The sequence below is a fragment of the Chiloscyllium punctatum genome, chromosome 2 (genome assembly GCF_047496795.1).
Source record: "Chiloscyllium punctatum isolate Juve2018m chromosome 2, sChiPun1.3, whole genome shotgun sequence".
Classification (NCBI taxonomy): domain Eukaryota; kingdom Metazoa; phylum Chordata; class Chondrichthyes; order Orectolobiformes; family Hemiscylliidae; genus Chiloscyllium; species Chiloscyllium punctatum.
Window position 1 is genome coordinate 3,635,313 of NC_092740.1, and position 26,277 is coordinate 3,661,589.

At 50.5% G+C, this 26,277-nt stretch overlaps 1 protein-coding gene across 3 annotated transcripts in view; it reads left to right on the forward strand.

The window, feature by feature from the left end:
* The first annotated feature begins 5,386 nt into the window (after window positions 1-5,386).
* Window positions 5,387-26,277, forward strand: part of LOC140493945 (UDP-glucuronosyltransferase 3A1-like) — a 34,813-nt gene continuing 13,922 nt past the window's right edge. Inside the window, exons 1-5 of one of the 3 annotated variants that reach the window (XM_072592905.1) lie at window positions 5,387-5,441; window positions 6,329-6,391; window positions 13,470-13,686; window positions 14,160-14,261; window positions 24,018-24,138. In XM_072592905.1, the coding sequence (XP_072449006.1) occupies window positions 13,593-13,686; window positions 14,160-14,261; window positions 24,018-24,138 (317 nt within the window). In that variant the 5' untranslated portion in view covers window positions 5,387-5,441; window positions 6,329-6,391; window positions 13,470-13,592. Of the gene's footprint in view, window positions 5,442-6,215; window positions 6,392-6,804; window positions 7,567-13,469; window positions 13,687-14,159; window positions 14,262-24,017; window positions 24,139-26,277 lie in introns of those variants that run through there. The other 2 variants (XM_072592899.1, XM_072592909.1) reach the window with 2 other exon arrangements.

Below are 26,277 nucleotides of genomic sequence, written 5' to 3' on the forward strand. Positions count from 1 at the left end.
ACATTCCCTCCTCTCTCACACATTCCCTCTCTCACATTCTCTCTCTCTCTCACACATTCCCTCTCTCCACATTCTCTCTCCTCTCTCACACATTCCCTCTCTCACATTCCCTCTCTCTCTCACACATTCCCCTCCTCTCACATTCCCTCTCTCTCTCACACATTTCCCTCTCTCACATTCCCTCACACCTCTCTCTCTCACACATTCCCTCTCTCACATTCCCTCTCTCTCTCACACATTCCCTCTCTCACATTCCTCTCTCTCTCATTCCCTCTCTCAAATTCCCTCTCTCACATTCTCTCTCTCTCACACACATTCCCCTCTCTCACATTCCTCTCTCTCTCTCACACATTCCCTCTCTCACATTCCCTCTCTCTCTCACACATTCCCTCTCTCACATTCCCTCTCTCTCTCACATTCCCTCTCTCACATTCCCTCTCTCTCTCACACATTCCCTCTCTCACATTCCTCTCTCTCTCATTCCCTCTCTCATATTCCCTCTCTCACATCTCTCTCTCTCACACACATCCCCTCTCTCACATTCCCTCTCTCTCTCATCACATTCCCCTCTCTCTCTCTCTCACATTCCCCCTCTCTCTCTCTCACATTCCCCCTCTCTCTCTCTCTCACATTCCCCCTCTCTCTCTCTCTCACATTCCCCTCTCTCTCTCTCACATTCCCCCTCTCTCTCACATTCCCTCTCTCTCTCTACATTCCCTCTCTCACATTCCCTCTCTCTCTCACACATTCCCTCTCTCTCTCACATTCCCCCTCTCTCTTCTCTCACATTCCCCCCCTCTCTCTCTCTCACATTCCCTCTATCTCACATTCCCTCTTTCTCACATTCCCTCTCGCTCACATTCCCTCTCTCTCTCTCACATTCCCTCTCTCTCTCTCACATTCCCTCTCTCTCTCTCACATTCCCTCTCTCACATTCCCTCTCTCTCACATTCCCTCTCTCATATTCCCTCTCTCACACATTCACTTGCTCTCACACAATCCCACGCTCTCTCACACGTTCCCTCGCTCTCTCTCACGTTCCCTCGCTCTCTCTCACATTCCCTCGCTCTCTCTCACATTCCTGTCTCTCACACATTCCCTCTCTCACATTCCCTCTCACACATTCCCTCTCACACATTCCCTCTCTCTCACATTCCCTCTCTCGCTCTCACATTCCCTCTCTCGCTCTCTCACATTCCCTCTCTCGCTCTCTCACATTCCTCTCTCTCTCTCTCACATTCCCTCTGTCACACATTCCATCTCTCTCTCTCTCACATTCCCTCTGTCACACATTCCCATCTCACTCCTCTCACATCCCCTCTCACACCATTCCACTCTCTCTCTCTCTCACATTCCCTCTCTCTCACATTCCCTCGCTCTCTCACATCCCCTCACACTCTCTCTCTCACATCCGTCTCCCTCTCACACATTCCCTCTCCCTCTCTCACATTCCCTCTCCTCTCTCTCATCACTCACACATTCCCTCTCTCACATCTCTCTCTCACTCACACATTCCCCTCTCTCACATTCCCTCTCTCACACATACCCACTCTCTCTCTCTCACATTCCCTCTGTCACACATTCCATCTCTCTCACTCTCACATTCCCCTCTCTCACACCATTCCCTCTCTCTCTCACTCTCACATTCCCTCTCTCTCACATTCCTCGCACTCACACACATCCCCTCACACTCACTCTCTCTCTCCACCTTCCTTCTCCCTCTCTCACATTCCTCTCCCTCTCTCACATTCCCTCTCTCTCTCTCACACACATTCCCTCTCTCACATTCTCACTCTCTCTCACACTTCCCTCTCTCACATTCTCTCTCTCTCTCACACATTCCCTCTCTCACATTCTCTCTCTCTCTCACACATTCCCCCTCTCTCTCACATTTTCCCTCTCTCACACTCCCTCCTTCTCTCACATTCCCTCTCTCTCACATTCCCTCTCTCTCTCTTACATCCCTCTCTCTCTCACACATTCCCTCTCTCTCTCACACATTTCCTCTCTCTCTCACACATTCCCTCTCTCTCTCACACATTCCCTTTCTCTCTCACACATTCCCTCTCTCACATTTCGTCTCTCTCTCATTCCCTCTCTCATATTCCCTCTCTCACACAGTCCCTTGCTCTCACACAATCCCACGCTCTCTCACGCGTTCCCTCGCTCTCTCTCACATTCCCTCTCACACATTCCCTCTCACACACATCCCTCACACTCACAATCCCTCTCACTCACACTCCCAACCCACTCACTCTCTCACACCCTACTCACTCACACATCCCACACTCACACCTCCCTCACACACACCTTCCCTCTCACACACATTCCCTCTCTCCACACATTCCCTCTCCACATTCCCTCCACTCTCACTCACACACTCCCACTCTCTCTCTCACATTCCCTCCTCACACATTCCCCTCTCACACTCCTCTCTCACACTCTCACAATCCCTCACTCAACATCCCACCTCTCACTCACACATTCCCTCTCTCACACATCCCTCTCTCTCACACTCCCTCTCCTCTCTCACTCACCATACCCTCTCTCTCTCTCACATCCCTCTCTCACACATCCCCTCTCACACATTCCCTCACTCACATCCCTCTCACACACTCCACTCTCACTCACACACTCCACTCTCACACACATTCCTCTCTCACCACATCCCTCTCTCTCTCTCACACACTCTCACTCTCTCACACATTCCCTCTCTCACACTTCCTCTCTCTCTCTCATAACTCATTCTCTCTCTCACATTCCCTCTCTCTCACACATTCCCTCTCTCACACATTCCCTCTCTCTCACACTCACACTCTTCTCACACACCACTCACACTCCTCTCACATCCCCTCTCTCTCACACATCCCCTCTCTCTCTCACCCTCTCACACACACTCTCTCCATCTCTCCACATCCCTCCTCACTCTCCCTCCCTCCCTCTCCACACTCACTCTCACTCCCTCCATCACTCTCCATCCCTCTCTATTCCACATTCCCTCCCTCTCTCACACACTCTCACTCCCTTACTCACACATCCCCTCTCACACACACCATCCCTCCCTCACTCTCCCACTCACACACACACTCTCTCTCTCCCTTTCTCTCACTTTCCTCCCTCTACTCACTACTCTCACATTCCCCCTCACTCACATTCCCTCCCTCTCACCTCACTCACTCCCTTCTCTCACATTCTCTCACTCACACACATCCCTCCCTCTCTCCTCCCTCTCCCTCTCATTCACTTTCTCTTCTCCCTCCTCTCACATTCCCTCTCTCTCTCTCACATTCTCACACCCTCTCCCTCTCCTCTCCTACTCTCTCTCTCCCCTTTCTCTCACATTCCCTCCCTCTCTCTCTCCACACACACTCTCTCTCTCCCTTTCTTTCACATTCCCTCTCTCACACATTTCCTCCCTCTCTCTCCCTCCTCCCTCTCCCACACTCACTTCCTTTCTCTCACATTCCCTCTCTCACTCACACATTCCCTCCCTCTCTCTCCCTCCCTCTCCCTCTCACACACTCTCTCTCTCCCTTTCTCTCACATTCCCTCCCTCCACACTCTCTCTCCCTTTCTTTCACATTCCCTCTCTCACACATTTCCTCCCTCTCTCTCCCTCCCTCTCCCTCTCACACACTCTTCCTTTCTCTCACATTCCCTCTCTCACTCACACATTCCCTCTCTCCCTCTCCCTCTCACACTCTCTCTCTCACATTCTCTCTCTCTCCCTCCCTCTCCCTCTCACACTCTCTCTCCTTTCTCTCGCATTCCCTCCCTCTCTCTCCCTCTCACACTCTCTCTCTTCTTTCACATTCCCTCTCTCTCACACATTTTCTCCTCTCTCTCTCTCCCTCCCTCTCACACACTCTCTCTCTCCCTTTCTCTCACATTCCCTCTCTCACATTCCCTCTCTCTCCCTCTCCCTCCCTCTCACATTCCCCCTCTCTCTCTCACATTCCCTCTCTCTCACATTCCCTCTCTCTCTCACACATTCCCTTTCTTTCTCACACATTCCCTCTCCTTCTCACACTCTCTCTCTCCTTTCTCTCACATTCCCTCTCTCTCTCCCACCATTCCCTCCTTCTCTCTCCCTCCCTCTCACATTCCCTCCCTCCCTCTCCCTCTCACACACTCTCTCTCCTTTCTCTCACATTCCCTCTCTCTCTCCTCCCTCTCACTCTCTCTCCCTCCCTCTCACTCCCTCTCACTCTCTCTCCCTTTCTCTCACATTCCCTCTCTCTCTGAAACATTTCCTCTCTCTCTCCCTCCCTCTCCCTCTCACACTCACTCTCTCTCTCTCCCTCCCTCCCTCTCACATTCCCTCTCTCTCTCACACATTCCCTTTCTCTCACGTCCCTCCCTCTCTCTCTCTCTCTCTCTCTCTCCATCCCTCCCTCTCACACTCTCTCTCTCTCCCTCCCTCTCTCTGGCCTGATGCTGGTCTTGGTGAATATTAATCTCCCCCCCCCCCCCCGACGGTAATTCCCGAAACCCCTAATGGACCAGAACCAGTCTCTCCCTCTCCCTCACTCACACACACTCTCTCTCTCACTCCCTTTCTCTCACATTCCCTCTCTCACACACTCTCTCACTCTCCCTTTCTCTCACATTCCCTCCTCTCTCCTCACCCACTCCCCTCTCTCTCCCTCCCTCTCACACTCCCTCCCTCCCTCTCCCTCCCTCTCACATTCCCTCTCTCCCCCTCCCTCTCACAGTCCCTCTCTCCCTCTCCCTTTCACACTCCCTCTCTCTCCTCACACACTCTCTCACCCCCCCTCCCTCTCACATTCTCTCTCTCACATTCTCTCTCTCTCACACATTCCCTCTCTCTCTCTCTCTCCCTCCCTCCCTCTCACATTCCCTCTCTCTCCCTCTCACACTCCCTCCTCTCTCTCTCACACTCCCTCTCTCTCTCACACTTCCTCCCTCTCTCCCTCCCTCTCACACTCCCCTCTCTCTCTCACACTCTCTCTCTCTCTCCCTCTCCCTCCCCTCTCTCTCTCCCTCCCTCTCCCTCCCTCTCCCTCTCTCTCCTCACATTCCCTCCCTCTCTCTGCCTGACGCTGGTCTTGGTGAATATTAATCTCCCCCCCCCGGTCATTCCCGAAGCCCCGATGGACCAGAACCTTGCCTCTCTCTCTCTCACCTCCCTCCCCCCCCCCCCCCCCCCCCACCCCCCCCCCCCCCCCCCCCCCCCCCCCCCCCCCCCCCCCTCCCCCCCCCCCCCCCTCCCCCGGCCCCCCCCCCCCCCCCCGATCCCTCTCTCTCCCATTGGTCGGTCACAGCTGTCCCGTCACCCCTTCTGCGACGCTGATTGGTTCCTCATGTGTTTTGAGTCGAATGGACGCTGCTGGTTTCTGTGGCAACGGGGGCGGGGCCAGGATCCGGGCTAATCCCGCCCCCATTCAGATCATCCCCGCACTAACTAGTGACTAATCATGGTAACTCGTGCTAACTAATAACTAACTACTAATAGGTCATAGTAATTCCCACTGTCCAGTGATCTAACTTCAACACTAACCAGAAGGAAGCAAATGGCTCACTGAGGATCAGCTTCTTCAGAAACTGCTCTGGGCTAGACTGAGAGTGTGGGGGAGAGGCAGGTTCACTCAAGGGGTTAGAGTCTGGGATGTACTGTCTGAGAGTGTGGGGGGAGAGGCAGGTTCACTCAAGGGGTTAGAGTCTGGGATGTACTGTCTGAGAGTGTGGGGGGAGAGGCAGGTTCACTCAAGGGGTTAGGGTCTGGGATGTACTGTCTGAGAGTGTGGGGGGAGGGGGAGGTTCACTCGAGGGGTTAGGGTCTGGGATGTACTGTCTGAGGGTGTTGGTGGGGGAGGGGGAGGGTCAAAAGAGACTGTCTGAACGCCATCAGACCATAACGTGAAAATGAACGAAGTTAAAAATCACACAACACCAGATTATAGTCCAACAGGTTTAATTGGAAGCACTAGCTTTCGGAGATTCCAATTAAACCTGTTGGACTATAACCTGGTGTTGTGTGATTTTTAACTTTGTCCACCCCAGTCCAACACCGGCATCTCCAAATCGTGAAAAGGAACAAATTTGTAGAGTGTGGCCCAGAGAGTTCCTGCTGGTGAACCTGGGATTGCAGACTCTGTGGGGCTGAGTGGCCTGTTTCTGACCCTGTGAGGTTCCCGAAGTACTCTGGGGGTGGGGGGAGCTGACTCCTGCTCCTTGCCAGTAGGATCTGGTGTCACATGAAATTGGGATCACTGACGTGTTTGGGATTTGGATTGTGAGCAGTCTCTCATTTCCTGGTGTAAAGTTTTGGTCTCGCGTGTAACCCGGTTCTGTTTACTAATCCTAGGAGGAAGTCGCTGAGCACAGCAGTTTCCCTGCCTCTGGGGCTGAGCTGCGAATCTGTTTCTGAGTAAGTACCGAGCACTTGCAGACCCTCCCCTCCTGCTTGGGTGGTCGTTTCCCGTTTGCAACAATCCCTCACTCATTTTCCTGCAACCCCCAGTTCCCCACACTCTGTGGCAGCTTCCTTCAGAGAAACGAGTCGTGATTTTTTTCTTTAAAAATGGAGAAAGTTGGACAAAGTTCCGCTCAGATCCCAGGGGAGTGTGTGTTTTTGTGCAAAAGGGAATACTGGAATATGAGGAAAACAGAGGAGTGGATTTTCTAGCCACTGCTGTAGTTTAGACGTCTGCCCCCACCAGCCGCACAATCACATACACACACCGAGCTAGGGATTCCCCCCAAGGTCAGTGTTCGCATTGTGTGAGGGTGGGGTGGAATCGGAGAGGTGTGCTGGTTAGGAAATAATGGGAGGGTTCAATAATGATCAAATAACCAGCGACAGAGACTCTCAGCCCGAACAGGATGGAAATAGCAGCAGCTCCTGAAGGCAATCCTTAAAGTGAATTGTTAAAACTGGGGAAACCAGATTCTTAGAGAGGAATTTAGCAATTTCTAGAACGAAACAGAAAATGCTGGAGGAACTCAGCACCTTTGGCAGCATCTGCGGAGAGAAAAGCAGAGTTTAAAGTTCGGTCTGACTTCTTTGGAACTTCCAAGAAACCTGTTGGACTACAACCTAGTGTTGTGTGATTTTTAACTCTTCAGAACAAGTCACACCACAGTGGCAGTATGGACTGTTTCTGTCTCCCGCAGAAACTGCCAGACCTCCCAGGAATTCCTGTGTTTTTTTTCTGATCCCCAGCATTTGCAGTTTTATTTTAGAGACATTTCTCGATCCTGGTTGAGAGCCTGAGAGCTGCTGCCTGCAGATCCTGAACACATTCCTGGGTTATCACCTCAGCCAGTGACAGGCCATCAGAAACGGGCAGGAAGCACTGGACTGTTTGAGTGACTAGTTGGCATCAGACAGAGATGGCAGAGACAATACCTGAAGGGACTGCTGGTGAAACCAAGGCATCGCTGGGACCAGCTGGAACAGGATAGAGTAACATCACCATTCCAGGAAATTCCCCCATTGAAGGAGGGATTGTTCATTTGAGTGACTCAGCCTGAAGTGCCAGCCCAGTGCCAGGCTAAGAGAACATTCTGGAGACAGTGCAGATGTTGGGCAGGAGGAAGGGAGTAAGCCACAAATTGTTGTAACCAGTAACAGAAAGAGGCAGATGTTGAGTTTCTGCAGGAATTGAATGATCAGAGCTGACCAGGAGTAATCCCTGCATTATCCTCAGGGTCACACTGTCAGATTTAGGAGCAGGCTATTCAGCCCATCCAGTCTGCTCAGCCATTCAATGGGATCATGGCTGATCTAATCATTCCTGACTCCAGATTTCTGCCTTTTCCTCACGAATTCAATATCTGTCCCTGTCAGCCTTCAAAATACTCAATGATCCTACTTCAACAGCCGCATGTAGGTAAAGAATTTCCCACAGAGTCACTCTGCTAGGGGAGAAGAAATTTCTCCAACCCCTGTCTTAAACAGACAACCCCTACTACCCGAGGTGACACCCTCCTAGACTCTTCCCCCAGGGGAAATGGTCAAACCCCCTCAGAATCTTGAATGTTTTGATTCCGTCGCCTCTCATTCTTCTAACCTCCAATAGCCCAACCTACTCAACCTCAACTCAGTACAGTCCCCTAAACCTGGGATTAGCCAAGTGAATCTTCTCTGGACTGCCTCTAATGCCAGTACATCTTAGACAAGGAGACCAGGACAGTATTCCAGCTGGGATCTGACTACTGCCTGCCTTGCTGTGTCCCTCTCCCCCCTGATACTGCCTGCCTTGCTGTGTCCCCCTCCCTCCTGATACTGCCTGCCTTGCTGTGTCCCTCTCCCTCCTGATACTGCCTGCCTTGCTGTGTCCCTCTCCCTCCTGATACTGCCTGCCTTGCTGTGTCCCCCTCCCTCCTGATGCTGCCTGCCTTGCTGCGTCCCTCTCCCTCCTGATGCTGCCTGCCTTGCTGTGTCCCCCTCCCTCCTGATGCTGCCTGCCTTGCTGCGTCCCTCTCCCTCCTGATGCTGCCTGCCTTGCTGTGTCCCTCTCCCCCCTGATGCTGCCTGCCTTGCTGTGTCCCCCTCCCTCCTGATGCTGCCTGCCTTGCTGCGTCCCTCTCCCTCCTGATGCTGCCTGCCTTGCTGTGTCCCTCTCCCTCCTGATGCTGCCTGCCTTGCTGTGTCCCTCTCCCTCCTGATGCTGCCTGCCTTGCTGTGTCCCTCTCCCTCCTGATGCTGCCTGCCTTGCTGTGTCTCCCTCCCTCCTGATACTGCCTGCCTTGCTGTGTCCCTCTCCCTCCTGATACTGCCTGCCTTGCTGTGTTCCCCACCCTCCTGATACTGCCTGCCTTGCTGTGTCCCTCTCCCTCCTGATGCTGCCTGCCTTGCTGTGTCCCCCTCCCTCCTGATACTGCCTGCCTTGCTGTGTCCCCCTCCCTCCTGATACTGCCTGCCTTGTTGTGTTCCTCTCCCTCCTGATACTGCCTGCCTTGTTGTGTTCCTCTCCCTCCTGATACTGCCTGCCTTGCTGTGTTCCCTCTCCCTGCTGATACTGCCTGCCTTGTTGTGTTCCTCTCCCTCCTGATACTGCCTGCCTTGCTGTGTTCCCCTCCCTCCTGATACTGCCTGCCTTGTTGTGTTCCTCTCCCTCCTGATACTGCCTGCCTTGCTGTGTTCCCTCTCCCACCTGATACTGCCTGCCTTGCTGTGTCCCTCTCTCTCCTGATACTGCCTGCCTTGCTGTGTTCCTTCTCCCTCCTGATACTGCCTGCCTTGCTGTGTCCCCCTCCCTCCTGATACTGCCTGCCTTGCTGTGTCCCCCTCCCTCCTGATACTGCCTGCCTTGCTGTGTCCCCTTCCCTCCTGATACTGCCTGCCTTGCTGTGTCCCCCTCCCTCCTGATACTGCCTGCCTTGCTGTGTTCCCTCTCCCTCCTGATACTGCCTGCCTTGCTGTGTCCCTCTCCCTCCTGATACTGCCTGCCTTGCTGTGTCCCTCTCCCTCCTGGTGCTGCCTGCCTTGCTGTGTTCATCCAGCCTCTTGCCTGTCTACCTTGGATTCCAGCATCTGCAGATTTTGTTTTGTCTCTAACAGGGTATAAACAATGACTGCAGATGCTGGAAACTAGATTCTGGATTAGTGGTGCTGGAAAAGCACAGCAGTTCAGGCAGCATCCGAGGAGCAGGAAAATTAATGTTTCGGGCAAAAGCCCTTCATCAGGAATAGAGGCAGAGAGCCTGAAGGGTGGAGAGATAAATGAGGGGAGGGTAGGGGTGGGGAGAATGTAGTATAGAGTACAATGGGTGAGTGGGAGGGGATGAAGGTAATAGGTCAGGGAGGAGAGGGTGGAGTGGATAGATGGAAAAGGAGATAGGCAGGTAGGACAAGTCATGGGGACAGTGCTGAGCTGGAAGTTTAGAACTAGGGTGAGGTGAGGGAAGGGGAAATGAGGAAGCTGTTGAAGTCCACATTGATGCCCTGGGGTTGAAGTGTTCCGAGGCGGAAGATGAGGCGTTCTTCCTCCAGGCGTCTGGTGGTGAGGGAGCGGCGGTGAAGGAGGCCCAGGACCTCCATGTCCTCGGCAGAGTGGGAGGGGGAGTTGAAATGTTGGGCCACGGGGCGGTGTGGTTGATTGGTGCAGGTGTCCCGGAGATGTTCCCTAAAGCGCTGTGCTAGGAGGTGCCCAGTCTCCCCAATGTAGAGGAGACCACATCGGGAGCAACGGATACAATAAATGATATTAGTGGATGTGCAGGTAAAACTTTGGATCTGGAAGGCTCCTTTAGGATCTTGGATGGAGGTGAGGGAGGAGGTGTGTGTCTCTAATGGGCCCTGACTAGTGCCTTGTAAAGGTTTAGAACATCAGTGAGAGTGGAAATAGAAGATAATGGAGGTCAGTGCCCAGTGTGAAGCAGGGTACAGGAACACAGCTTCAGGTATGTCAGCTATTGTAGCTGGTGCTGGGGCAACTGGGATAGAGGGGCAGGAACAGCAGGGATAGAGGGTCAGGAACAGCAGGGATAGAGGGTCAGGAACAGCAGGGATAGAGGGTCAGGAACAGCAGGGATAGAGGGTCAGGAATAGTAGTGATACAGGGATAGAGGGTCAGGCACAGCAGGGATAGAGGGTCAGGAACAGCAGGGATAGAGGGTCAGGAACAGCAGGGATAGAGGGGCAGGAAGAGCAGGGATAGAGGGTCAGGAATAGTAGTGATACAGGGATAGAGGGTCAGGCACAGCAGGGATAGAGGGTCAGGCACAGCAGGGATAGAGGGTCAGGAACAGCAGGGATAGAGGGTCAGGAACAGCAGGGATAGAGGGGCAGGAAGAGCAGGGATAGAGGGTCAGGAATAGTAGTGATACAGGGATAGAGGGTCAGGCACAGCAGGGATAGAGGGGCAGGAACAGCAGGGATAGAGGGTCAGGAACAGCAGGGATAGAGGGTCAGGAACAGCAGGGATAGAGGGTCAGGAATAGTAGTGATACAGGGATAGAGGGTCAGGCACAGCAGGGATAGAGGGTCAGGAACAGCAGGGATAGAGGGGCAGGAACAGCAGGGATAGAGGGTCAGGAATAGTAGTGATACAGGGATAGAGGGTCAGGCACAGCAGGGATAGAGGGTCAGGCACAGCAGGGATAGAGGGTCAGGAACAGCAGGGATAGAGGGGCAGGAACAGCAGGGATAGAGGGTCAGGAATAGTAGTGATACAGGGATAGAGGGTCAGGCACAGCAGGGATAGAGGGGCAGGAACAGCAGGGATAGAGGGTCAGGAACAGCAGGGATAGAGAGTCAGGAACAGTAGGGATAGAGGGATAGAAGGGCAGGAACAGCAGGGATAGAGGAGCAGGAACAGCAGGGATAGAGGGTCAGGAACAGCAGGGATAGAGGGTCAGGAACAGCAGGGATAGAGAGTCAGGAACAGTAGGGATAGAGGGATAGAAGGGCAGGAACAGCAGGGATAGAGGAGCAGGAACAGCAGGGATAGAGGGTCAGGAACAGCAGGGATAGAGGGGCAAGAACAGCAGGGATAGAGAGTCAGGAACAGCAGGGATAGAGAGTCAGGAACAGTAGGGATAGAGGGATAGAAGGGCAGGAACAGCAGGGATAGAGGAGCAGGAACAGCAGGGATAGAGGGTCAGGAACAGCAGGGATAGAGGGTCAGGAACAGCAGGGATAGAGAGTCAGGAACAGTAGGGATAGAGGGATAGAAGGGCAGGAACAGCAGGGATAGAGGAGCAGGAACAGCAGGGATAGAGGGTCAGGAACAGCAGGGATAGAGGGGCAAGAACAGCAGGGATAGTTGGATAGAGGGTCAGGAATAGTCGGATAGAGGGTCAGGAACAGCAGGGATAGAGGGTCAGGAACAACAGTATTAAAGGGTCCAGCTTCACCTTGACAGGCTGGGCCCAGTGCAGTGGGAGTGTTATTGTGGGGAAGTTTAATCTAAGTTAGATAGATATCACTGTACAAAGAAATTGAAGTGTAAGTGATGCACAATACAAGGAAAATAATTCAAATCGTTTCACCAAACATTGCTGAACTCGGTGTTAACATGCCACTGAAGATCACTGGCTTGAGGTTAGGGCACATGGGGATGAGGTGTGGACAGACAGCAGTGCCTGTGTAATGCATTGGTTTGAGCACTGTGGTGAGATCATGTCTCCTGTGGGCTGTTGCTGTTTCTCTGGAAGTGTTTTTTTTACTGGGATGTAATAGGGCTGTAGGAACTGAGAGGGTGAGGTCAGTTCTCGCTCACGCTAACATTGATTGGTCTGACCACATCAGTGAATATTGACCCTCCCTCCAATCTTTATTGCTGAGATATCACTCATCCCAATATCACCTTAAGGTCTGATTTACCAGATTATTTCTCTACCTCTGTAGATTACTGATGTCCCACATCTCCCAAAAGCCCCCCGCTAACTTCCACCAGGTCATTGGGGTCAGAGGGCTAGAGGAGACCTATGTTGGGATTGGATAAAGGAGGATCTGGCCTGGTGGTATTATCACTGGATTGTTAATCCAGAGGTCCTGGGAACATTCCAGGGCCTCGGGTTTTGATCCCACCACGGCAGATGATGGAATTTGAATTTAATGATGACCATCAATCTATTACCAATTGCCAGAGAAACCCATCTGGGTTACAAATGTCCCTTAGGGAAGGAAACTGCCATCCTTACCCAGTCTGACCTACACGTGACTCCAGACCCACAACAACTGGGGGGGGGGTTAAACCAGATGTTGGAGGTGGCGGGGTAGGGAGGGCATTGGATTCAGGAGGTTAGGAGGTGGGGAGATGGGTGGTGGGGAGTACGGGGAGCTGGGTGGTGGGGGGTAGGGGGAGCTGGGTGGTGAGGGGATGGGTGTGGGGGGAGCTGGGGGGAGCTGGTGGTGGGGTTGGGGGTGGGGGAGCTGGGGTATAGGGTGGGGTTGGGTGGTGAGGGTGGGGGGAGCTGGGTGATGGGGGTGGGGTTGGGTGGTGGGAGCTGGTGGTGGGGGTGGGGGGAGCTGGGTGGTGGGGATGGGGTTGGGCAGTGGGGGTGGGGTTGGGTTGTGGGGGTGGGGGTGGTGGGAGCTGGTGGTGGTGGTGGGGAGGTTGGGAGCTGGTGGTGGTTGTGGGGTGGGGGTGGGATGGGGGAGCTGGTGGTGGGGGTTGGGGGAGCTGGATGGTGGGGGTGGGGGGAGCTGGATGGTGGGGGTGGGGGTGGGGGGAGCTGGATGGTAGGGGTGGGGTGGGGGAGCTGGATGGTGGGGGTGGGGGTGGGGGGAGCTGGATGGTGGGGGTGGGGGTGGGGGGAGCTGGATGGTGGGGGTGGAGGTGGGGGGAGCTGGATGGTGGGGGTGGGGGGAGCTGGATGGTGGGGGTGGGGGTGGGGGGAGCTGGATGGTAGGGGTGGGGTGGGGGGAGCTGGTGGCGGGGGTGGGGGTGTAATTGGATAGTGGAGGCGAGCTGTGTGTTGGGGATTGAGGATATTGTTGAGTTGCTGCTGGTTTTGTTTCAATCATCCTTCATGATGTTCTCCCTTGTCTCCAGGTTGGTGTGTGTTGCCTGTAGTCGTTGTCTTCTTTGTCAATCTTTGCGGCTGTATCCTGGCAGCAGGTTACTGACTGGAACGTGTGGGATTGATGGTGTCTGAGCTGCTCGGATCACTGAACAATGGTGCAGAGAGGGCAGCTTCTGCTGTTGGCTTTTATCTCTGTCCATCTGACCTTGACCGAACCAGCCAAGATCCTGACAGTTATCCTGATCGGTAAGTTCAGTCACCTGTCACCTTAACAAACCTTTCTAATTCAAAACCAAAGCACAGAGCTGTGGATTTCGGAAATCTGAAACTAACATGGAGAACACTGGGAAAACTCAGCAGATCCCGCAGCATTCGTGGAGATGAAATCCTGGAATAGGAAGTTTGCATTATTAATCATCATCCTCAGAACACAGCAATCGCGGGGCTACCTTGGAATGGCCCGAGAAGCTGCTGCTCCAACTCACTGTCCTGTCAGGGGAGGATATAAAGAGGGGGCCCATTCAAACGTGGGAGTGTGGGCTGCAGGTAAAGCTGTGTACATCAGGACAGTAGCCCCCAGGGATGGAGTCACTTGGGTCAGGACCAGTGAAGGGAAGTCTTGAGATTTGCTCAATTGGGAATAGACTGTGTATGGGGATGTGAGTAAAAGCTCTGTCTGATTAAATGTTCTCTGTATTCCTCCCATGTTTTGCCTGCAGGGGGGAGCCACTATCTGATCTTTGACGAAATTTCCCAAATCCTTCATGAGAGTGGACACAGTGTGAACATGTTGGTGCAGCTCGGCATTCCCAGGATCAAAGGTAGCTCTGTCTCCCTCCACGTGCCTTTTCACAGAAACATACAATTTGACAAGTGCCACTTTATTATCAATCTCCCACGAGTGGATTTACAATATATCGGGTTACACCAAAATAGAGTCATAGAGTCCTACAGCATGGAGACAGGCCCTTCAGCCTAAACTGGTCCATGCTGACCAAAATGTCCATCCACACTAATCCCATTTCCCTGCACTTGTCCCACATCCTTCTAATCCTTTCCTATCCATGTATTTAACCAAATGCCTTTTAAATCTTGCTAATGTAGCCACCTCAACCACTTCCACTGGCAGCTCATTCCATATGCGTACCACCTTCTGTGTAAAAATGCTGCCCCTCAGGTTCCCTTTTATTCCTTCCCCTCTAACGTTAAGCTGATGCCCTCTAGTCCTTGATTCCCCAACCCTGGGAAAAAGAATTGAATAGAATTTATTGTCACGTGTACCGAGGCACAGTGAAAAGCTCTGTCTTGTAAGCAATAGACAGATCACAGAGTTAAGTTGCACAGATAGTAAATAATAGGTAAACAGCGGCAAAAACAAAAAACACCACAGGTACAGGTGAATGTTAAGAGTTTGTGAGTCCATTCAGTATTCTAGCGTCAGTCGGGTAGAAACTGTTGTGAAACCGGCTGGTGTATGTGTTCAGGCTTCTGTACCTTCTCTCTGATGGTAGTGGTTGTAGAAAAAGATTGCCGGTGACTGAGTGCATTGACCCTATCCCTGCCTCTCAGGATCTTATACACCTCTATAAGGTCCCCCCTCGGTCTCCTATGCTCTGAAAAAAAATGTCCTAGCAGGAAACAGGCAGACAGTGCAGGGTTCCCCTGTGGCTGTTCCCCTCAATAATAACGATACAGCTTTGGATACTGTTGGTGGGGACAGCTTACCAGACCTTACCAGCGGCCAGGTCTCTGGCACGTGGCTCAGAAGGGAAGGGGGGAGAATAGGGGAGCAATAGTGATAGGAGATTCAATGGTTAGGGGAGCAGATAGGAGATTCTGTGGTTGTGAGTGAGACTCCTGGATGGGATGGTGCCTCCCGGGTGCCAGGGTCAGGGATGTCTCAGATCAAGTCCTCTGGATTCTTCAGGGGGAGGGTGGGCAGTCAGTAGTCATGGTATACATCAGTACCAATGACATAGCCAGGGAAAGGGAGGAGGATCTGAAAAGTGAATATAGGGAGTTAGGTTGGAAGCTAAAAGGCAGGACAACCAGAGCCACGTGCTAGTGAGGTGAGGAATAGAGAGCGAGTGCAGATGAACACGTGGCTGCAGAGCTGGTGTAGGAGGGTGACCTTCAGATATGTGAATCACTGGGATACCTTCTGGGGAAGGTGGGACCTTTACAAGGAGGATGGGTTGCACCTAAAAGAACAAAGAACAAAGAAAATTTACAGCCAAGGAACAGGCCCTTTGGACCTCCAAGCCTGAGCTGATCCAAATCTATTGTCTAAACCTGTCACCCAATTTCTAAGCATTGGGGTGGCACAGTGGCTCAGTGGTTAGCACTGCTGCCTCACAGAGCCTGGTACCTGGGTTCAATTCCCACCTCAGGTCTGTGTGGAGTTTGCATGGATCAGTACTTGGAGCTACGATGATGTGTTCTCCCAGTGTCTGCGTGCGTTTCCTCTGGGTGCTCTGGATTCCTCCCACAGTCCAAAGATGTGCAGGTTAGGTGAATTGGCCATGCTAAATTGCCTGTAGTGTTAGGTGCATTAGTCGGGGTGAATGTAGGGGAATGGGTCTGGGTGGGGTGCTCTTTGGAGGGTCAGTGTGGACTTGTTGGGCCAAAGGGCCTGCTTCCACACTGTAGGGAATCTAATCTGTATCCCTCTGCTCCCCACCTGCTCCTGCATCTGTCCAGACACATCTTAAATGAATCTACCGTGCCTGCCTCTCCCACCTCTGCTGGCAACGTGTTCCAGACACCCACCACCCTCTGTGTGAAGTACTTGCTGCGTATATCCCCCTTAAACTTTCCACTGCTCACTTTGAACGCGTGAACTCTAGTTATTGAATCCTTCACCCTGAGAAAAAGCTTGTCTCTATCCACCCTGTCTATACCCTTCATGATTTTGTAAACCTCAATCAGGTCCCCCCTCAATCTCCCTTTTTCTAGTGAAAATAAACCTAACCTACTCAACCTCTCTTCATAGCGAGCACCTTCCAGACCAGGCAACATCCTCGTAAACCTTCTCTGCACCCTGTCCAAAGTTTTCACATCCTTTTGGTAATGTGGCGACCAGAACTGTACACAATATTCTAAATGCGGCCGAACCAATGTCTTGTACAATTTTAACATGACCTGCCAGCTCTTATACTCAATACCCCGTCCGATGAAGGCAAGCATACTATATGCCTTCTTGACCACCTGTACAGCCACCTTCAGGGTACAATGGACCTGCACTCCCAGATCTCTCTGTCCATCAAGTTGCAGTCAGTGTAATGGGTTGAAGTCTGTCTATTTTAACACATGAAGTATCAGGAACTTAGAGCATGGATCAGTACTTGGAGTTACGATGTTGTGGCCATTACGGAGACTTGGATATCATAGGGGCGGGAATGGTTGTTTTGATGTTCTAAGGTTTAGATGTTTCAAAGGACATGGAAGATATAGACTGTAGGGAAATAGATGGTGACACCTTGAAAAATGTCCAGATTACAGAGGAGGAAGTGCTGGATGCCTTGAAATGCATAAAACTGGATAAATCCCCAGGACCTGATCAGGCGTTCCCTAGAACTCTGTGGGAAGCTGGAGAAGTGATTGCTGGGCCTCTTGCTGAGATGTTTGTATCATCGATAGTCACAGGTGAGGTGCCGGAAGACTGGAGGTTGGCAAACGTGGTGCCACTGTTTAAGGAGGGCGGTAAGGACAAGCCAGGGAATTATAGACCAGTGAGCCTGATGTCAGTGTTGGGCAAGTTGTTGGAGGGAATCCTGAGGGACAGGATGTACATGTATTTGGAAAGGAGAAAGTGAGGACTACAGATGCTGGATATCAGAGCTGAAAATGTGTTGCTGGAAAAGCGCAGCAGGTCAGGCAGCAGTAAAGGAGCAGGAGAATCGACGTTTCGGGCATGAGCCCTTCTTCAGGAATGAGGAGAGTGTGTCCAGCAGGCTAAGATAAAAGGTAGGGAGGAGGGATTTGGGGGAGGGGCATTGGAAATCCGATAGGTGGAAGGAGGTTAAGGTGAGGGTGATAGTCCGGAGTGGGGGTGGGGGTGGAGAGGTCAGGAAGAAGATTGCAGGTTAGGAAGGTGGTGCTGAGTTCGAGGGTTGGGACTGAGACAAGGTGGGGGGGAGGGGAAATGAGGAAACTGGAGAAACCTGAGTTCATCCCTTGTGGTTGGCGGGTTCCGAGGTGGAAATTGGTTGGGACACCCGGACCAACCAACCCAACCACCCTGTGGCTCAACACTTCAACTCCCCCTCCCACTCCACCAAGGACATGCTGGTCCTTGGACTCCTCCATCGCCAGACCATAGCAACACGACGGTTGGAGGAAGAGTGCCTCATCTTCCGCCTGGGAACCCTCCAACCACAAGGGATGAACTCAGATTTCTCCATTTTCCTCATTTCCCCTCCCCCCACCTTGTCTCAGTCCCAACCCTCGAACTCAGCACCACCTTCCTAACCTGCAATCTTCTTCCTGACCTCTCCGCCCCCACCCCGACTCCGGGCTATCACCCTCACCGTAACCTCCTTCCACCTATCGCATTTCCAACGCCCCTCCCCCAAGTCCCTTCTCCCTACCTTTTATCTTAGCCTGCTGGACACACTTTCCTCATTCCTGAAGAAGGGCTCATACCCAAAACGTCGATTCTCCTGCTCCTTGGATACTGCTTGACCTGCTGCGCTTTTCCAGCAACACATTTTCAGCATGTATTTGGAAAGGCAAGGACTGATTAGGGATAGTCAACATGGCTTTCTGCGTGGGAAATCATGTCTCACAAACTTGATTGAGTTTTTTGAAGAAGTAACAAAGAGGATTGATGAGAGCAGAGCAGTAGATGTGATCTATATGGACTTCAGTAAGACGTTCAACAAGCTTCCCCATGGGAGACTGATGAGCAAGGTCAGATCTCATGGAATACAGGGAGAACTAGCCATTTGGATACAGAACTGTCTCAAAGGTAGAAGACAGAGGGTGGTGGTGGAGGGTTGTTTTTCAGACTGGAGGCCTGTGACCAGAGGAGGGCCACAGGGATCGGTGCCGGGCCCTCTACTTTTCATCGTTTATATAAATGATTTGGATGTGAGCTTGTCCTTGACCAGATGGGCCAATGGGATGAGAAGTGACAGATGGAGTTTAATTCAGATAAATTGTGAGGTGCTGCATTTTGGGAAAGCAAATCTTAGCAGGACTTATACACTTAATGGTAAGGTCCTAGGGAGTGTTGCTGAACAAAGAGACCTTGGAGTGCAGGTTCATAGCTCCTTGAAAGTGTAGTCACAGGTAGATAGGATAGTGAAGAAGGCGTTTGGTATGCTTTCCTTTATTGGTCAGAGTATTGAGTACAGGAGTTGGGAGGTCATGTTGCAGCTGAACAAGACATTGGTTAGGCCACTTTTGGAATATTGCGTGCAATTCTAGTCTCCTTCCTATCGGAAAGATGTTGTGCAACGTACAAGGGTTCAGAAAAGATTTACAAGGATGTTGCCAGGGTTGGAGGATTTGAGCTACAGGGAGAGGCTGAACAGGCTGGGGCTGTTTTCCCTGGAGCATCAGAAGCTGAGGGGTGACCTTATAGAGGTTTATAAAATCATGAGGGGCATGGATAGGGTAAATAGACAAAGTCTCTTCCTGTGATCGGGGAGTCCAGAACTAGAGGGCATAGGTTTAGAGTGAGAGGGGAAAGATATAAGAGAGACATCAGGGGCAATTAGGTGTGTGTGGAATGAGCTGCCGGAGGAAGTGGTGGAGGCTGGTACAATTATAACATTTAAAAGGTATCTGGATGGGTATATGAACAGGAAGGGTTTGGAGGGATATAGGCTAGGTGGTGGCAGGTGGGACTAGATTGGGTTGGGAGCACAGCGTCTAGGTAACTCTCTCCCTCCCTGATGTATGGAAGATTTTGAAGCTCAGAATCCAGCTCATCAACTCTGAGCTGGAGTTCCCCAAGTAACCAACACATGCTGTAGAATGTGCTCACTCTTAACCACAATGGGGTCCACCAGCTCCCACATCACATGGCCTAGCAACTCTTTTAGAACATAGAACAGTACAGCACAGTCCAGGCCCTTCAGCCCACGATGTTGTACTGAGCGTTTACCTTAACCTAAGATCCACCTAACCTATACCCCCCTCAACTTACTGCCATCCATGTGATTGTCCAGCAGTCGCTTAAATGTCCCTAATGTCCCTGACTCTACCACCACCACTGGCAGTGCATTCCACGTACCCACCACTCTCTCCATAAAGAATCTACCCCTGACATCTCCCTTATACCTTCCTCCAATCACCTTAAAGTTATGACACCTCGACAGCCATTTCTGCGCTGGGGAAAAGTCTCTGGCTATCCACCCTATCTATGACTCTCATTGCCTTGTACACCTCGATTGGGTCACCTCTCTTCCTTCTTGTGTGAAAAGCCCTAGCTTCCTCAACCTCTCTTTATAAGACACACCCTCCAGTCCAGGCAGCATCCTGGGAAATCTCCTCTGCACCCTCTCTGAAGCTTCCACATCCTTCCTATAATGAGGACTGAGCACAATATTCCAGTGTGGTCTAACCAGGGTTTTATAGAGCTGCAGCATAACCTCACGGCTTTTAAACTCAATCACCCGTTAATGAAAGCCAACACATCATATACCTTCTAAATGACCCTGTCAACTTGGGTGGCAACTTTGAGGGATCTATGGACATGGATCCCAAGATCCTGCTGTTCCTCCACACTGACAATAATCCTGCCTTTAACCCTGTATTCTGCAATCAAATTTGACCTTCCAAAATGTATCACTTCGCATTTATCCAGGTTGAACTCCATTTGCCACTTATCAGCCCAGCTCTGCATCCTGTCAATGTGTTGTTGTAGTCGAAGAGTGTGGTGCTGGAAAAGCACAGCCAGTCAGGCAGCATCCGAGGAGCAGGAGAATTGAGGTTTCGAGTGTAAGCTCTTCATCAGGAATCAGAACTTTTGGTTTTCTGGTGATGTCACTCTTTTGTGTTTGGCCCCTGACCCTGAACAGCAGTTATCTTCTTAAATGACCTTTCAAACAATGAACCGAAAATGCAAGCAAAAAGCACCTCTTCCCCAAATTCCCACGCTGCCTCCAAACTCCCCGGACTATATACTCACTTGGGCTGTGCCTCAATCTAGATGAGATCTCTCCTTCTTGACAATGCACAGTTTAGAACATAGAACATGGAAAAGAACAGCATAGAACAGGTCCCTTGGCCCACGATATTGTGCCAGGGATTAATCCTAATCTAAAATAAAATATCCTCACCTACGTACCCCTCAATTCAATGCTATCCATGTGTATGTCCAGCAGTCGCTTAAATGTTCCTAATGACTCTGCTCCCACCACCACCACTGGCAATGCACTCCAGGCATTCACATCTCTCTGACGTCTCCTCTATACCTTCCTCCTTGCACCTTCAAACTATGACCTCTCTAACCAGTCAATCCTGCCCTCGGGAAAAGTCTCTGGCTATCAACTCTATCCAGGCCTCCAATTATCTTGTACACCTCAATCAGGTCACCTCTCTTCCTCCTTCTCTCCAGAGAGAAAAGTCTGAGCTTAGTCAACCTCTCTTCATAAGTTAAAATTCACACAACACCAGGTTATAGTCCAACAGGTTTAATTGGAAGCACACTAGCTTTCGGAGTGACGCTCCTTCATCAGGTGATAAAGGAGCACCAGATGAAGGAGCAGCGCTCTGAAAGCTAGTGCTTCCGATTAAACCTGTTGGACTATACCTGGTGTTGTTTGATTTTTAACTTTGTACACCCAAGTCCAACACCCAGTCCAAATCATCTCTTCGTAAGGCAAGCTGTCCAGTCCAGTCCTGAAGAAGGGCTCATGCCCGAAACGTCGATTCTCCTGTTCCTTTGATGCTGCCTGACCTGCTGTGCTTTTCCAGCACCACAATCTCGACTGTGATCTCCAGCATCTGCCGTCCTTACTTACTCCTAGTTGATTTTAAGCCCTCCAGTCCCGGCAGCATCCCGGTAAACCTTCTTTGCCCCCTCTCCAAAGACTCTGTATCTTTCCTATAGTAGAGCGACCAGAACTGGACACAATATTCCAAGTGTGGTCTTACCAGGGACTTGTAGAGCTGCAGCAAAACCTCGCGGCTCTTAAACTCGATACTCCTGTTAATGAAAGCCAAAACACCATATACTTTCTTAACAACCCTATCCACTTGGGTAGCAACTTTGAGGGATCTATGCACTTGAACACCCAGATCCCTCTGTTCCTCCACACTGCCAAGAATCTTGTCTTTAATCCTATATTCAGCATTTGAGTTCGACCTTCCAAAATGCATCACTTTGCATTTATCCAGGTTGAACTCCATCTGCCATTTCCCAGTCCAGCTCTGCATCCTGTCTATGTCGCGCTGCAGCCTGCAGTAGCCCTCTATACTATCGACGACATCTCCATCCTTTGTGTCATCTGCAAATTTACCAACCCACCCCTCAACCTCCTCATCCAAGTCATTTACTTTAGATTAGAATACTTACAGTGTGGAAACAGGCCCTTCGGCCCAAGTCCACACCGACCCGCTGAAGCGCAACCCACCCAGACCCATTCCCCTACATTTACCCCTTCACTTAACACTGCGGGCAATTTACCATGGCCAATTCACCTAACCTGCACATTTTTTTGGACTGTGGGAGGAAACCGGAGCACCCGGAGGAAACCCACGCAGACATGGAGAGAATTTGCAAACTCCACACAGAGAGTCGCCTGAGGTGGGAATTGAACCCGGGTCTCTGGCGCTGTGAGGCAGCAGTGCTAACCACTGCAAGTGCTAAAAACTACAAACTGCAGAGGCCCAACAACAGAGCCCTGCGGGGCCCCACTCACCACTGTCCTCCAGGCAGAACACTTTCCATCTACAACCACTCTCTGCCTTGTGTCCGCCAACCAATTCTGAATCCGCACAGACAAATCTCCCAGTATCCCATACCTCCTGACTTTATGAATCAGCCTATCAAATGCCTTGCTGAAGTCCACATACACCACATCCACTGCTTGACCTTCATCTCTCTGTCTCGTCACCTCCTCAAAGAACTCAATAAGATTTGGGAGGCATCACAAAGCCATGCTGACTACCTTTAATCACACTATGCTTTTCCAAATTGTCATAAATCCTACTCTCTGAATTCTTTCCAAAACCTTGCTGAGCACAGACGTAAGACTGACTGGTCTGTAATTGCCAGGGATTTCCCTATTACTCTTCTTGAAAGGAGGAACAACACTCTCTACCCTCCAATCTGCCAGTCCAACTCCCCTGGAGAGTGAGGAAGTAAAGATCTTCACCAGTTGCTTAGCAACCTCCTTTCTCACTTCCCGGAGCAGCTTCGGATGTAACCTAGGAATCTGGTTGAGTAATTTGAGCTGAGGTAACTCACTGGTCAACCTTCAATAGTAATTAGCATCTATTGAGGCCCAACTCAGGCTTCAACATCTCATTCACTTACCATCCACTCAGTGTGTACTTTTCCCAGTGATCCTGCTGCCTGTTATTCAGGGACTGGACATGTCAGGCTGCTTTCTGTGAGGCCACATTCTCTGATACAGCTGTCATCTGTTTGGACATTGACCCAAATCCAGTCCATTCCCTCATTGGCCATGGTGTGGGTATTTACTGGCCCAGGGTTTTTATGAATACAATAGAATCCCTAAAGTGTGGAAGCTGGCCATTTGGCCCATCGAGGCCATGCCACCCCTCCAAACAGCATCCTGACCTGAAATGTTGACTCCCCTGCTCCTCTGATGCTCCCCCCACCTTCTCCCAGATCCAACCCTCCAACTCGGCACCGTCCTCATGACCTGTCCATCTTCCTTCCCACCTCTCTGCTCTGCTCTGACCTTCACCCCCTGCCCTCACCTTTATCTACCTATTGCCTTCCCAGCTGCCTTGCATCCCCCAACCCCACTCCCCTCCTCCCTCCCCCCATCTCACAGCCCCCTTCCCCCCCCCCCCTTCCCCCCCCCCCCCCCCCCCCCCCCCCCCCCCCCCGCTGCTCATTGCTGATGAAGAGCTTATGCTCGAAATGTTGACAGTCCTGCTCCCCGGATGTTGGGTGACCTGCTGTGCCCTAACCCTGCATTCTCTATCGCTGACCCACACATCCCTGGACCCTGTGGGATAATTTAGTTTGCCAGTCCACCCTAAACCCTATAGGTAACTTAGCATGGCCCAGCCACCCTAACCTGCACATCTTTGGACTGGTGGAGGATACAGGTGCACCTGGAGGAAAGCCCCACAGATACAGGGAGAAGGTGAGATTGAACCCAGGTCCACGATGCTATGAGGCAAGAGTGCTAACCACTGAGCAACCGTGCTGCTCCTTTATGTCCTTACAATGTTATGTAGCATGGTATCTCGCACTCTTCCCCCGAAGACATCCATTCAAGGTAATCTCATCTTCTTCAGACAGAAGATGTGTTGCAGAATGCTCCTAAACCTCAAGTATTTGAAGGTTGATGCACCACGCACTTGGGGAGTGTCTCTCACTGGATTCCAGCAGTAACAAGTAAATAGCAGGGTTTTCATTGTAACAGGTATCAACTACACAAGCAGAAGCAACAGTTACCGAGTTACCTCCTGGTCAGGAAATGAGGAATACATTTCCAGCTTCAACAATTGGTTCCTGGAACAGCAGAAACTCTACTTTGAGGGGAGGTATGGCTGTTCTTTGTAATTTATACATAAAAACTGCTAATCTGTATAATAGACAGAGGGACTGCTATTCTCTACAATATACACAGGGACTGCTATTCTCTATAATATACACAGGGACTGCTATTCTCTATAATATACACAGGGACTGCTATTCTATATAATATACAGAGGAACTGCTATTCTCTATTATATACATAGGGACTGCTGTTCTCTATAGTATACACAGGGACTGCTATTCTCCATGATATATACACGGAACTGCTATTCTCTATAATATGCACAGGGACTGCTATTCTCTATAATATACACAGGGACTGCTATTCTCTAATAATGTGCACAGGGACGGCTAGTCTCTACAAAATTCACAGGGACTGCTATTCTCTATAGTATACACAGGGTCTGCAATTCTCTATAATATACACAGGCACTGCTATTGTCTATAATATACAAAGGGACTGCAATTCTCTATAATATGCACAGGGACAGGTATTTTCTATAATATACAGAGGGACTGCCGTTCTGTATAATACACACAGGGACTGCTGTTCTCTATAATATACACAGGGACTACCATTCTCTACAATATACGCATGGAATGCCGTTCTCTACAATATACACAGGGACTGCAATTCTCTATAATATACACAGGGACTGCTATTCTCTATTATGTACACAGGGACTAATATTCTCTATTATGTACACAGGGACTGCCATTCTCTATAATATACACAGGGACTGCTATTCTCTATAATATACACAGGGACTGCTATTCTCAATAAGATGCACACGGACAGCTATTCTACATAATATATACAGGGACTTTTATTCTCTATAGTATACACAGGGACTGGTATTCTCTATAATGTGCACAGGGACGGCTATTCTATATAATGTACACAGGCACTGCTGTTCCCTATAATATGCACACGGACGGCTATTCTCTATAATGTACACAGGCACTGCTATTCTCTAGAATATGCACAGGGATGGCTATTCTCTATAATATACACAGGCACCGCTATTCTCTAGAATATGCACACGGACGGCTATTCTCTATAATGTACACAGGGACTGCTATTCTCTATGATATACATAGGGACTGCTAATCTCTATATTATGCACAGGGACTGCTAATCTCTATATTATGCACAGGGACAGGTATTCTTTATAATATGCACAGGGACAGGTATTCTCTATAATATACAGAGGGACTGCCATTCTGTATAATAAACACAGGGACTGTTGTTCTCTATGATATACGCAGGGACTGTCATTCTCTATGATATACACAGGGATTGCTATTCTCTACAATATGCACAGGGACTGCTATTCTCTATAGTGTACGCAGGGACTGTCATTCTCTATGATATACACAGGGACTGCTATTCTCTACAATATGCACAGGGACAGGTAATCTTTCTAATATACAGAGGGACTGCCATTCTGTATAATATACACGGGGACGGCTATTCTCTATAATATACACAGGGACTGCTATTCTCTATAATATGCACAGGGACAGGTAATCTCTATAATATACACAGGGACTGCCGTTCTGTATAATATACACAGGGACTGCTGTTCTCTATATTATGCACAGGGACGGCTCTTCTCTACAACATACACAGGGACTGCTGTTCTCTATAATATACACAGGGCAGCTATTCTCTATAATACACACAGGGACTGCTATTCTCTATAATATGCACAGGGACTGCTATTCTCTATAATATGCACAGGGACTGCTATTCTCTATAATGTGCACAGAGACGGCTAGTCTCTATAATATACATAGGGACTGCAATTCTCTATAGTATACACAGGGACTACAATTCTCTATAATATGCACAGGGACTGCAATTCTCTATAATATGCACAGGGACGGCTATTCTCTATAATATACACAGAGACAGCTATTCTCTATGATACACACAGGGACTGCTGTTCTCTATAATATACGCTGGGACTGCTATTCTCCATAATATACAGAGGGACTGCCGTTCTGTATAATACACACAGTGACTGCCGTTCTCTATGATATCCACAGGGACTGCCATTCTCTATAATACACACAGTGACTGCTGTTCTCTATAATATACCCAGGGACTGCCGTTCTCTATGCTATCCACAGGGACTGCC